Raw genomic sequence first — 14,052 nt, 5'->3', positions numbered from 1 at the left:
AAAGATCTAGTGGCATTATTTCAAAGAAGAGCAGGGGGGCTTCTGCACAATCACAGCCAACATTGATCCCTCAAACCAATTGAATAAATAAACTCAACCACCACAGAATGGTTACAGCACAGGAGGCCATTCAGTCCACTGTGTTCATGCCAGAACTCTGCAAGGGCAAATCAGCTAGTCTCGCTCTGCAGATATTTCCCCATTACCCCACAAATCTTTTCTCTTCAGATTTTTATCCAATTTCCTTTTGAAAACTACAACTGATTCTGCCTCCAGCATTCTCAGGTAGTGCATTCTAGATCTGAACCACTCAACCTCAATCGCTATAGCAGATTATCTTTATCACATTGCTGTTGGTGAAATCTAGCTATGCGCAAAATGGTTGCCATGTTTCCTCTAGTAAAACAGTGTTGACACTTTAAAGTACTTAATTGGCTGTCAATAGCTTTGGGACATCCTGGGATCGTGATTTCACCTCTCTTCTATTTTTACTTAGTTCTGTTGAAGGGTCATTCGGACTCGAAACATTAACTGTGCTCCTATCCAGATGCTGCCAGACCTGCTGAGTTTTTCCAGGTATTTTTGTTTTTGTCGTGAAAGGCACTATTGTAAATACATATCTCTCTTGACACTTATCAAACTGCCTACAAACTCTTACCAGTACTGCCGGTACCTTGAGTGGTAGAGCTTTTTGGCGCTATTGTACTTTTAGGCCTGGCAGCTAAATGGCAAGGAGAATGATTACTCTCTCCATTCACAATCGGAGAACTGGAAGCAGACTGCCGTGAAGAACTTGTTGATGGACTATCTGCACAGTTGGAGGTTTCGGTGTTGGATCTTTAAAAAAAAAAGATATTTCAAGTTAACACACTAGAAGCTACCACAAACATCACTGTTGAATAAAATTCCTGTTCAAATTATAATTCAGACATTATTCCTCTTTAATAAATATATAACCTTCATACACTAAACTTTTTTTCTCCCTATCTGAAGGTGTTACTCTTTGTTGCAGTTCCATTATATGCGCTATCCATCCAAGAAAAGTGACTATAGCCTACTCCAATCCAGTCCTCATCCAATATCCACATGTACACACTTCCAACAGGGTGACTAAATGCTAACCAACACCCAGAACTATGGCTAATTTTCCTCTTCCTAACCGATTATAGTTTCACCATGACCGTGGTCAGCTAACTCAACTGAGTGTTGTCAAAAGCAAAATACTGCGCAAGCTGGAAATCTGAAACAAAAACAGAAATGCTGGGAAAACTCAGCAGGTCTAACAGCACCTGTGGAGAGAAAGACAGAGTTAACGTTTCAAGTCCACGAGACTCTTCTTCAAAGCAACTGACAGAGCAAGAGTGGGTAAGTCCTGCTACTTTCCATGACAATATGGCTCACAAATCAGAGCCCAAGGCACCTTTGTACATGAATTAAATACTCCCTCATTGCCTGGGGAAATAGAATACATTATTCACATATAAGTATTCCATGTGTTGAAGGATACACTTTAAAAAAAATATCAGTGCCACTAATAGTCAAAAGCATAGAGAATGCATAAGTGAACAGGATGGAATATTGGTGGCATGAAATAATATCAGATAATGTGGATTCAAGAAACTTTTCCCTGCATCTACCACATAAAAATACTCTCTAAGTGCCTTCTCTCACATCACCTACTCAAAAGAAAAAAAAGTAGAAATAAGCTGAAGGGCACAGAGGCAGAACCAAAACAACTTATGAAGAATAAAGCAAAGTAGATAAACAATAGCAGGAAAATGTCAAAAAAGATAAGAAAGATAGGTGATAAGATAGTTAAGAAAGAAACTATTAACTTTTAAATTCATTGTGTTTTTATCAAGGAATTTAGCTCCAGAGTTCCCTTCCTAAATCTCTCCCCTCCTCTACCTTTCTTCCTTCCTTTAAAACACCCCTTAAAACCTACTTCTTTGACCAAGGACTCTGGTATTGTCCCTAATATCTCATGTAGCTTGGTGTCAAATTTTATTTTATAAAGCTCCTGTGAAGTGCCTTGGCATGTTTTGCTATGGAAAGGTGCTGTACAAATACAAGTTGTTATTGATTGATTCAATGTTGCCTATTGCCATGGTAACATTTTTCTCTCCATTCTTAATCACAGCCTGCTCCCAAACCTACTTTGCATTAAAACTTATTTTGTGATCATTTGTTATGTTCTTTATTTGTTCCTAACATACGACAGTATTTTACTTTGAAGAAGGTGGCACTATAGAACATTTACTTCCTGATTTATAGCATAATTGGAAGGATTACATCTTTCCAACTGTGTATTATTAATGGTTCAGCAGGGTCTGTTGGTGACAAAAACAGAATTACCTGGAAAAACTCAGCAGGTCTGGCAGCATCGGCAGAGAAGAAAAGAGTTGACGTTTCGAGTCCTCATGACCCTTCGACAAAACTTGAGTGAATCCAAGAAAGGGGTGAAATATAAGCTGGTTTAAGGGGTGTGTGGGGGGGCGCGGTTTGGGTGGGGGGAGAGAAGTGGAGGGGGCTGGTGTGGTTGTAGGGACAAACAAGCAGTGATAGATAGAAGCAGATCATCAAAAGATGTCACAGACAACAGAACAAAAGAACACATAGGTGTTAAAGTTGGTGATATTATCTAAACGAATGTGCTAGTTAAGAATGGATGGTAGGGCACTCAAGGTATAGCTCTAGTGGGGGTGGGGGGAGCATAAAAGATTTAAAAATATTTAAAAATGGAAATAGGTGGGAAAAGAAAAATCTATATAATTTATTGGTAAAAACAAAAGGAAGGGGGAAGAAACAGAAAGGGGTGGGGATGGAGGAGGGAGCTCAAGACCTAAAGTTGTTGAATTCAATATTCAGTCCGGAAGGCTGTAAAGTGCCTAGTCAAAAGATGAGGTGTTGTTCCTCCAGTTTGCGTTGGGCTTCACTGGAACAATGCAGCAAGCCAAGGACAGACATGTGGGCAAGAGAGCAGGGTGGAGTGTTAAAATGGCAAGCAACAGGGAGGTTTGGGTCATTGTTGCGGACAGACCGCAGGTGTTCTGCAAAGCGGTCGCCCAGTTTACGTTTGGTCTCTCCAATGTGGAGGAGCATCCAGCATCCGCAGTTTTTTTGTTTTTATCTCTGTTTGCTGGTGTGCATTTTGGATAAGCGGGGCTGTAATATGCAGCAGTAACCTATCATTTTTATAACAGAGCGGTCAAGTATGTGATTTGTGTTGTTTTAGTTTTCTTGCTGCAATGGCATGGTACTCAGAAAAAGTAACATTTTGCTGTACTTTATTCTGTTAATTTTTGATCCCCAGCTCTTGAAAATACCATTTCTCTGTTGTCACTGTTTTGAGCATGGCTGTCATCACTTTCTTCAGAAACACAGAGCAGATTTTACAGACTCTGTATGTTAATTGTACTCAAAACAAAAACAGAATTACCTGGAAAAACTCAGCAGGTCTGGCAGCATTGGCAGAGAAGAAAAGAGTTGACATTTCGAGTCCTCATGACCCTTCAACAGAACTAGGTGAATCCAAGGAGAGGGGTGAAATATAAGCTGGTTTAAGGTCGGGGGGAGGGGGGGGAGAAGTGGAGGGGGGTGTGGTGGTAGGGACAAACAAGCAGTGATAGGAGCAGATAATCAAAAGATGTCACAGACAAAAGAACACAGAGGTGTTGAAGTTGGTGAAATCTAAACAAATGTGCTAATTAAGAATGGATGGTAGGGCACTCAAGGTATAGCTCTAGTGGGGGTGGGGGGGGGCATAAAAGATTTAAAAATAATGGAAATAGGTGGGAAAAGAAAAATCTATATAAATTATTGGAAAAAAAAGGAAGGGGGAAGAAACAGAAAGCGGGTGGGATGGAGGAGGGAGTTCAAGATCTAAAGTTGTTGGATTCAATATTCCGTCCGGAAGGCTGTGAAGTGCCTAGTCGGAAGATGAGGTGCTGTTCCTCTAGTTTGCGTTGGGCTTCACTGGAACAATGCAGCAAGCCAAGGACAGACATGTGGGCAAGAGAGCAGGTTGGAGTGTTAAAATGGCAAGCGACAGGGAGGTTTGGGTCATTCTTGCGGACAGACCGCAGGTGTTCTGCAAAGCGGTCACCCAGTTTACGTTTGGTCTCTCCAATGTAGAGGAGACCGCATTGGGAGCAATGAATGGAGTAGACTAAGTTGGGGGATGCAAGTGAAATGCTGCTTCACTTGAAAGGAGTGTTTGACTGTTAGGATATACAGGTGAAGGGCATTGTTTAATTAAGTACTTGGAGCACATTTTTCATTAATGCCCTTTAAGGGGCTATCAACTAGTCTAATTGGACTTTTTTTATTTGGTTGTATTGTTACTCAAAAGAGTAGAAATAGGGGAGAGCATATGTCGCACCCCCTCCCTGATGGTGTGCATTAGTGACGTATTTCTTCTGCCTGGTGCACAGCCTCAAGTATGACCTGCAGTTGCTGTTTATGGACCTGGGAGGTCTCCATGCCTCCTTGCAGGAATTGCCTGTCTTTTACCAGGAACTGATCAAAGTCTGGAACATGATTGCCTTGCGTTGGAGCTCTCTCCTGTCATGAGTAGTGGCTAGTGTCTGAGAACTGCTGCTCAGGGATCTGCACATCCACAGTGTGGGCTCATGTGGCTGGTGGAAGAGAGGATCGAGCTGCTGAATGCCCAGATTAGGGACATGCTGGATGGTGGAGGAATGGGTTGGACGACGACACAACTTGCACATCACACATTTACTGATGCACAGCTCGCGGCCAAAGCCACCCACAGCCTTAATACTGTGGTGCTCGGTCCCAACTGCACTCGCAGTGTCGAGGCAGCTCGAGCATGTGAGCTGACCCCCAATTGGACAGAATTTTAAATTGGCTCTAGGTCCCAAAACCACCCTCGGGAACCTTGGCCCCACAGTTTGTGCTGTCTCACGGAAATTCCCTCTGTGCCTTTTCATTCCGCATGGAGGTATTGCCTTTACACTCTTATGCACAACCCTTCACTTCCTTGCCCTCGCCAATCATCTGGACGCACTGTGGCATTCTGCCCTGTCATCTGAAGGGCCCCAGTGGAGTGCTCTTTACATGGGGATTTGGTGTGAAAGGTGTTGCACGCCGCAGTCCCATGCAACAGAAGGTTAAGATGGTTCATGGACTCCCAGGCCGCCTGTATTTTCTGCAGCCTGGAGGAGTCCATGTTCCATGTTTGTATAGATTGTGTGAGGTTGTAACTCCTTTTCAGCTATTTGAAGGGGCTGCTCCTCAAATTTTTGCTAAACATCAGCCCCATGGCTCTTGATCTTTGGCCGCCTGGTGCAGAGGGGGCGTGGGCAGAGCAGAGGAGCTCCTTGCTAGCCTGCTCCTGGGCCTGGCCAAGGTAGCCATTAATAGTTCCAGGCAGTGGGCTGTTGAGGAAGTCATTCGGCCCGAGTGTCTGCCCCTCTTCCGCAGCTAAGTTCACACCCAGGTGCCCCTGGAGAGGAGCACATGGTGTCCACTCATTTGAGGCGAAGTATTGTGCTCAAGATGTTAAGGAAACTGAAAAGATTCAACCTTTTGCTTTCATTAGTAAAACAAGTTCTTAAGGGATTTTTTTTTAAAATCAAAAAATTTTTCCCAATGTATAGTTTAGCAACCACTCCATCATCATCATCATAGCAGCAATGTACTACAATATGTGGCATTTCAAATTTAAATGTCACATTTAACCATACAACAGGTTACAGCAAGTTCTTTTGTCTAGTATGCTAGTTTTTGTATGCTAGTTCTCAGCTTTGTTCCCATGATCATTCCATGGTCTGCCTTGCTCTCATATCTGTACCAGGTTAAGGAAGAGTTAGTTACAAGCTACTAGAAATAGAGTTACCTAAATTCTTAAAGAGTGAAATCAGTATGTAAATTTCAATAAGCAACTCACCTTTACCCTAAGGAAATAAATAATGAAAGGGAGCAGGGAAAAAAAGACATCTGTAGGGGGAGTCATTAAATAAAGTCAGAAGTAGAGTGATAAAGAAGCAAAGATAGACAGACATGGGTTAACTGGAAGATGTCAAAGAGGAGCAAAGGTTCAACAAAAAACAAAACTGGAGGAGATAAAATAAATACACTTGAAAGATGTTTTTAAAACTGAATTTGGAGGAGTGGCGTATAGTGAGGATGATACTAATCAACTGCAACAGGACGTAGATATGCTAGCAGATTGAGCAGGCACGTGTAAATGGAATTTAATATAGAGAAGTGTGAGGTGATGCATTTTGGCATAAGTGATAGGGAGAAACATTATAGGCATAACAGCATAGTTCTAAAGAGCATGCAGGAAGAGAGAGGTCCGTTGGGGGGGGCAATGTGCATAGATCTTTAAAAAGTGGCAAGACATATTGAGAATGGTTAGCAAAGAGAATCCTGGGTTTCATAAATTGAGATACTGAGTACAAAAGCAGAGAAATTTATGCTGAACCTTTATAAAGCTCTGGTTAGGCCACAACTGGAGTATAGCATCCAGTTTTGGTCACCACACTCTATGGAGGATGGGAGTTCCTTAAAAGAGAAAGAAGATTTACTAGAATGGTTCCAGGATTTGGAAAATTTTAGCCACAAGTTAAGGTTGGAGAAGCTGGAGTTGTTCTCCTTGGAGCAAAGGAGATTAAGGGGAAATTTGATATGAGTTGTACAGGATTATGACAGGTTTGGATAGAGTAGCCAAGGAAAAGCTGCTCCCATTACCTGATGGTACTAGGACTAGAGGACGCAGATTTAAGGTTTTGGGCAAGAAAAGACAAGGTGGGGGGGGGGCAGTGTGAGGAACAGCTTCTTACGCGCCAAGTAGTAATGACCTGGAACCCGTGGCCCACGAAGATGGTGGAAGCAGAGACAATGATTTCAAAAGAAAATTGCATGGGTGCTTGAAGGAAATAAACATGCAGGGTTACGGGGATAGAGTGGAATGAATGGGACTGACTGGATTGCTCTACGGAGGGCCAGCATAGGCTTGATGGGCCAAGTGGCCTCTTTCGTGCTATCAATAATTCTATGACAACAGACAATTAAACATGCTAATAATACATACAGCATATTAAGGATTGAAAGATACAGAAGAGAATCAAAACAGTTAAGTTAATAAATACTCAAGCCTTACAGACCTAGAAAGTCCCAGTTTTGATTTTCAGTCTGTGCTGAATTATAAAGAATTACAGTTCACAGTTGGACAGGGTTAGGGATGCTAGAACTATCTTCAGTGCCCCCACGGTTCAGTAGTGGAGCACTACAAACTGACCACTACCCCATTAAGAAATCAATTATTTTTTGGAGAAAGGAAAGTTATTGCCAGTCTCCCACTTTCATTGCTCAATTGGTATAACATATATCTCTGCAACCTTAAATCCACTGGCTGTAAGCCCAACGTGGTTTTCAACTACCTTGCTGACAAGTGCCACATTTGCTTGCAACATTTTAAATTGCAATGCCACTATTCCAAAGATTATCATAGAAGATAGGCAGAGTTCCAATATCCTCACCAGCACAAACTAATGTGTCAGTTTTCCCTCCTTTATGAGCAAAAACACATACACACGCCCTCATCTCAAGTTTTAAATGGGAGGAATTCATGGACTACATGGTGTCAAAATTCAAAATCATTTGCAATGTCTCCACTGATTGTTCAACCTAATTAACTTCAACACTCAGCTCTCGATCCTCCTCTCCAACCAAGTTCTCACCTACTCTATTCTCCATTTCCCCCTCAAAAAACATCCAATTCATGAAACATGCTGCTCCGATTCTCTCACCTGGCAGTTTTTGACTACAAAATTTAATTTCTTTAGCTCTGTGTTTGCTGATATTATCAACCTGTGTCTATAATAGGGTGCTACACCCAGCTTCCTGCAGAAACTCACTGTTAACCCTTCCAATCCCTCCAAATGCCACCTGATCTCTAATGTTTCCTTTTTCTCCAAAGATCGGCAATGTGTTTTTGCCTTGGAACTAAAATCCCGTCGGTAAAATCCTTCTTATTCCTACATCCTCCAATCTGGCTTCTACTACTTCCATAGTACTAAGAATACATTCGTCAAAGTCACCAACAATGTCGTGCTATTGAAGTCAAGGTTCTCCCATCTTTACTCATTTTCCTCAATGTCTTCAAACTTTCAAAGGGGCTTTGAAAGTGTCATCGTCTTCTGCAGTCTGCACTCAGCAGAGGTAAATACGGTGGTCAAAAGGACTTTAAACTAGAAAGTGGGGAGGGAGGGAAGGGTAAAACTCCAAGAAGTATGACTAATGGGAAATAAAGCAGCAGGTTAGCGTGTGGGGGGTGGATTCAACTTCATGAAAAATTATGAAAAAACTGAAAAGAAAGGAGAGCCCAGGAGAGGCTATTAAAGTCTCCTGAACACAAAATAGGACAGAGTGTTTGGAAAGGGCTAGGAAGCTAACTTCAAGCACATCAGATAAAGGGACGACAATGAGAACGGGTACGGGAAATACAGGACTGAAGGTGTTGTATCTGAACGCACGCAGTGTACGAATAAGGTAAATGAACTTGTGGCACAGATTGAAATTGGCAGGTATGATGTGGTGGGCATCACGGAGACATGGCTGCAAGGGGATCAGGAATGGGACCTAAATATCCAAGGATATACATCCTATCGAAAAGATAGGCAGGTTGGCAGAGGGGGCTTTGTTAATAAGAAATGAAATTAAATCGATAGCAAGAAATGAGGGTCAGATGATGTAGAATCTGTGTGGGTAGAGTTGAGGTAAAAAAACCATAATGGGAGTTATGTACAGGCCTCCGAACAGTAGTCAGGATGTGGGGCACAAAATACACCAGGAGATAGAAAAAGTGTGTAAGAAAGGCAAGGTTACAGTGATAATGGGGGATTCAAATATGCAACCTACCAAATCAGGCTGGTAGTGAATCCCAAGGAAAGGAATTTGTGGAATGTCTACAAGATGGCTTTTGGTGGAGCCCACTAGGGAATAGGCAATTCTAGATTTAGTGATGTGTAATGAGGCAGATTTGATAAGGGAGCTTAAGGCAAAGGAACCCTTAGGAGGAAATGACCATAACATGATAGAATTTACCCCGTAATTTGAGAGGAAAAAGCTGGAATCAGATGTAATGGTATTACCGTTGAATAAAGGCAACTGCAGAGGCATGAAGGAGGAGCTGGCCAGAATTGACTGGGAGATGAGCCTAGCAGGAAAGACAGTGGAACAGCAATGGCAGGAGTTTCTGGGAGTAATTTGGGAGACACAGCAAAAATTCATCCCTAGGAAGAAGAAGCATACTAAAAGGAGGACGAGGCATACCATGGCTGACAAGGGAAGTCAGGGATAGCAGAAAAGCTAAAGAAAAAGCATACAATGCAGTGAAGAGCAGTGGGAAACCAGGGGATTGCGAAGCCTACAAAGACCAACAGAGGACAACTAAAAAAGAAATTAGGAGGGAGAAGATTAAATATGAGGGTAAACTAGCCAGTAATATAAAAGAAGATTGCAAGAGATTTTTTTAGATATATAAAGGGTAAGAGAGAGGCAAAAGTGGACATTGGGCCACTGGAAAATGAGGCTGGTGAAGTAGTAGTGGGGAACAAAGAAATGGCGGAGGAACTGAATAGGTACTTTGCGACAGTCTTCACGGTGGGAAGACACAAGTAACATCCCCAAAGTTCAAGAAAGCCGGGGGGGGGGGGGGCAGAGGTGAGTATGGTGGCCATTACCAAGGAGAAGATGCTAGGAAAACTGAAAGGTCTGAAGGTGGATAAATCACCTGGACCAGATGGATTACACCCCAGAGTTCTGAAGGTGATAGCTGAAGAGATAGTGGAGGTGTTAGTGTGATCTTTCAGGAATCACTGGAGTCAGGGAGGTTCCCAGAGGACTGGAAAATCGCTAATGTAACCTCCTGTTTAAGAAGGGAGTGAGGCAAAAGATGGGAAATTACAGGCCGATTAGCCTGACCTCGGTCGTTGGTAAGATTTTAGAGTCCATTATTAAGGATGAGATTTCAGAATACTTGGAAGTGCATGATAAAATAGGGCAAAGTCAGAATGGTTTCATCAAGGGGAGGTCATGCCTGACAAATCTGTTAGAATTCTTTGAGGAGGTAACGAGTAGGTTAGACAAAGGAGAGCCAATGGATGTTATCTACTTGGACTTGCAGAAGGCCTTTGACAAGGTGCCCGCACAGGAGGCTGCTCAGTAAGATAAGAGCCCATGGTGTTAGAGGCAAGATACTAGCATGGATAGAAGATTGGCTGTCTGGCAGGAGGCAGAGAGTGGGGATAAGGGGGTCCTTCTCAGGATGGCAGCTGGTGACTAGTGGAGTTCCACAGGGGTCAGTGTTGGGACCACAACTTTTCACTTTATACATTAATGATCTAGATGAAGGAACTGAGGGCATCCTGGCTAAGTTTGCAGATGATACAAAGATAGATGGAGGGACAGGTTGTATTGAGGAGGCGGGGAGGCTGCAGAAGGATTTGGACAGGTTAGGAGAATGGGCAAAGAAGTGGCAGATGGAATACAATGTGGGGTAGTGTGAGGTCATGCACTTTGGTGGGAAGAATAGACAATTTTCTAAATGGGGAGAGAATTCAGAAATCTGGAGTGCAAAGGGACTTGGGAGTCCTAGTCCAGGATTCTCTTAAGATTAACTTGCAGGTTGAGTTGGTAGTTAGGAAGGCAAATGCAATGTTGGCATTTATTTCAAGAGGACTAAAATATAAAGGCAGGGATGTGCTGCTGAGGCTTTATAAGGCTCTGGTCAGACCACATTTAGAATATTGTGAGCAATTTCGAGCCCCGTATCTCAGGAAGGATGTGCTGGCCCTGGAGAGGGTCCAGAGGAGGCTCACGAGAACGATCCCAGGAATGAAAGGCTTAACATATGAGGAACGTTTGAAGACTCTGGGTCTATACTCGATGAAGTTTAGAAGGGATGAGGGGGGATCTGATTGAAAATTACAGAATACTGAAAGGCCTGGATAGAGTAGACGTAATGAAGATGTTTCCATTAGTAGGAGAGACTAGGACCCGAGTGCCCAGCCTCAGAGTAAAGGGAAGACCTTTTAGAACAGAGATGAGGAAAAACCTTTTTTAGCCAGAGAGTGGTGAATCTATGGAATTCATTGCCACAGAAGGCTGTGGAGGGCAGGTCATTGAGTATATTTAAGACTGAGATAGATAGGTTCTTGATTGGTAAGGGGATCAAAGATTACGGGGAAAAGGCAGGAGAATGGGGTTGAAAAACTTATCAGCCATGACTGAATGCAGAGCAGACTCGATGGGCCGAATGGCCTAATTTCTGCTCCTATGTCTTACGGTCTTATAATGGCTGTGCCAAATTTCAGCCTCATGGGAGTGGCAGTGACTCTACAGGTACAAAACATATTGCCTTTCTCAGAATGTCAGTGCGGTTCCTCCTTCACCACATGCTCTGCAACACCCACCATTGTTCCAGTAATTCTGCTGGATCAAACCGCCCTACTAACAGCTAAGAAGCAACAGTCCTAAACCAATATGACAGTGCCCACAACAATGTAACATTAATCAAAAGTCTTTACATGCCATTTTTATTATTTTGGTAATTTCCAATGCCATGATTTGGCACACTGAATTCCTGGCCTCCTCCATCACATTCCAGTGTTGTACTGTGTATCCTGAAACTGCAGCGACATATGACCCTTTGCTAATAGATAACACTTGTTGTCACAGCTCCTATTTTTCTAGATAGCACTGCCAGGTTGAGTTCAGGTGATTTAGCAGTGCAAACAAGTAGAAGAGAAAGCAAAGCTTTTAAATAGAAATTATTTCGTTGAAAAGTAATATACACAATTCTCACTGAAAGAAACACAATCACACTGCTCCTGTAATGGCACAAAGTTTAACTGGCATTAACCGAAACATAGCACAATCTGACTTAAAATTACGCTGGGGTAGTAATTGCATGGCAGGGCTCTGATTTTTGACAAGCAGGGGGATGGGAACCTGAGCAGGAGACCAAGAGAGGGAAATAAAGATAGGAAAGACAGACAGAAAAGTAGAGAACAAAAGTGGAAGGCAGAGGAAACAAGGGTTAGCATATAGACTGGACAAACCAAATTAGCAATAATAATGTGGCGGAAGTGGAGTTTGCATGAGATGGTTTTTTTAGACCAGTACATCAAGGAATCAATAAGGGAACAGGCTATTCTAGATTCTGTATTGTGCAATGAGAAGGGGTTAATTAGTAATCTTGTTATGCGGGGTCCTTTAAGGAACAGTGACCGTAACATGATGGAACTCTTCATTGGGATCGAAAGTGAAGCAGTCTGATCTGGAACTGGGGTCCTAAGTCTTAAAGAAAGCTATGAAGGTATGAGGCATGAGTTGATTAAGATAGGTTGGGGAACATTATCAAAATGACGGTGGGAAGGCAACAGCTGATACTTAAGGAACGAAGGTATGCATTGCAACAGTTCTGCATTCCTTTCTTGCTCAAAAACACAACATTGAAAGTAGCAAACCATGGCTAACAAAAGAGATTAAGGATAGAATGAGATCCAAAGAGGACTCAAAGTTGCTAGAAAAAGTAGCGAGCTTGAAGATTGGAAGCAGTTTAAAATTCGGCAAAGGAGGACCAAGAGATTGATTAAGGGAGGAAAAACATGAGTATCAGAGTAAACTTACAAGGAACATAAAAGCGGACTGTAAAAGCTTCTATAAGCACATAAAAAGAAAAAGATTAGTGAAGACAAATATAGGAGGCTTACAGTCCAAAACAGGAGAATTTATAATAGAGAACAAGGAAATAGCGGACCAGTTATACAACTACTTTTTTTTATTCATTCATTGGATGTGGGTTTCGCCAGCTGGACCAGCATTTATTGCCCATCCCTAGCTGCCCTTGAGAAGGTGGTGATGAGCTGCCTTCTTAAACTGCTGCAGTCCAAGTGGTGTAGGTACACCCACAGAGCTGTTAGGAAGGGAGTTCCAGGATTTTGACCCAACGACAATGAAGGAACGGCAGTATATTTCCAAGTCAGGATGGTGAGTGGCTTGGAGGGGAGCATCCAGGTAGTCATGTTCCCATCTATCTGCTGCCCTTGTCCTTCTGGATGGTAGTGGTCGTGGATTTGGAAGGTGCTGTCTAAGGACCCTTGGTGAATTCCTGCAGTGCATCTTGTAGATGGTACACATTGCTGCTACAGTGCGTCGGTGGTGGGTGGGTGTGAGTGTTTGTGAATGCGGTGCCAACCAAGCAAGCTGCTTTGCCCTGGATGGTGTCAAACTTCTTGAGTATTTTGGGAGCTGCACTCATCAAAACAAGTTGGGAGTATTCCATCACACTCCTGACTTGTGCCTTGTAGATGGTTGGCAACTTTTGATGAGTCAGGAGGTGAGTTCCTCATGGCAGGATTCTTAGCCTCTGACCTGCTCTCATAGCCACAGTATTTATATGGCTAGTCCAGTTCAGTTCCTGCTCAATCGTAACCCCCAGGATGTTAATCGTGGGGGATTCAGTGATGGTAATGCCATTGAATTTCAAGGGCGATGGTTAGATTCTCTATTGCTGGAGATGGCCATTGCCTAGCATTTGTGGTGCAAACGTTACTTGCCACTTGTCAGCCCAAGCCCGGATATTGTCCGGGTCTTGCTGCATTTGGACATGGACGGTTTCAGTATTTGAGGAGTAGCAAATGGTGCTGAACATTGTGCAATCATCCGCGAACATCCCCACTCCTGACCTTGTGATGGAAGGAAGGTCATTGATGAAGGAGCTGAAGGTGGTTGGACCGAGGACACTACCCTGTGTCCCATTGATTCCAGTTTTGCTAGGGCTCCTTGACGCCACCCTCAGTCAAATGCGGCCTTCAAGTCAAAGGCAGGCATTCCAACCTCACCTCGGGAGTTCAGCTCTTCTGTCCATTTTTGAGTTAAGGCTGTTGAGGTCAGGAGCTGAGTGGCCCTGGCGGAACCCAAACTGGGTGTCAGTGAGGTTATTGCTAATCAGGTGCCGCTTGATAGCACGGTTGATGACCCCTTCTATTACTTTACTGATGATTGAGAGTAGACCCA

The 14,052-nt window shown here is 43.1% G+C and overlaps 1 protein-coding gene across 5 annotated transcripts in view; it reads right to left on the bottom strand.

Moving 5' to 3' along the window:
• LOC121278672 (NEDD4-like E3 ubiquitin-protein ligase WWP1) overlaps nucleotides 1–14,052 on the bottom strand; it is a 197,276-nt gene that overhangs the window by 77,380 nt on the left and 105,844 nt on the right. For 4 of the 5 annotated variants that reach the window (XM_041188993.1, XM_041188990.1, XM_041188991.1 and 1 more), the window contains exon 7: nucleotides 659–837. In XM_041188993.1, the coding sequence (XP_041044927.1) occupies nucleotides 659–837 (179 nt within the window). The remainder of the gene's footprint in view (nucleotides 1–658; nucleotides 838–14,052) is intronic. The other variant, XM_041188992.1, reaches the window with a different exon arrangement.

This window comes from Carcharodon carcharias, chromosome 6 (assembly GCF_017639515.1).
Source record: "Carcharodon carcharias isolate sCarCar2 chromosome 6, sCarCar2.pri, whole genome shotgun sequence".
NCBI lineage: Eukaryota > Metazoa > Chordata > Chondrichthyes > Lamniformes > Lamnidae > Carcharodon > Carcharodon carcharias.
The sequence above is the reverse complement of the archived record's forward strand: the minus strand, read 5'-3'. Positions and strand labels throughout refer to the sequence as shown.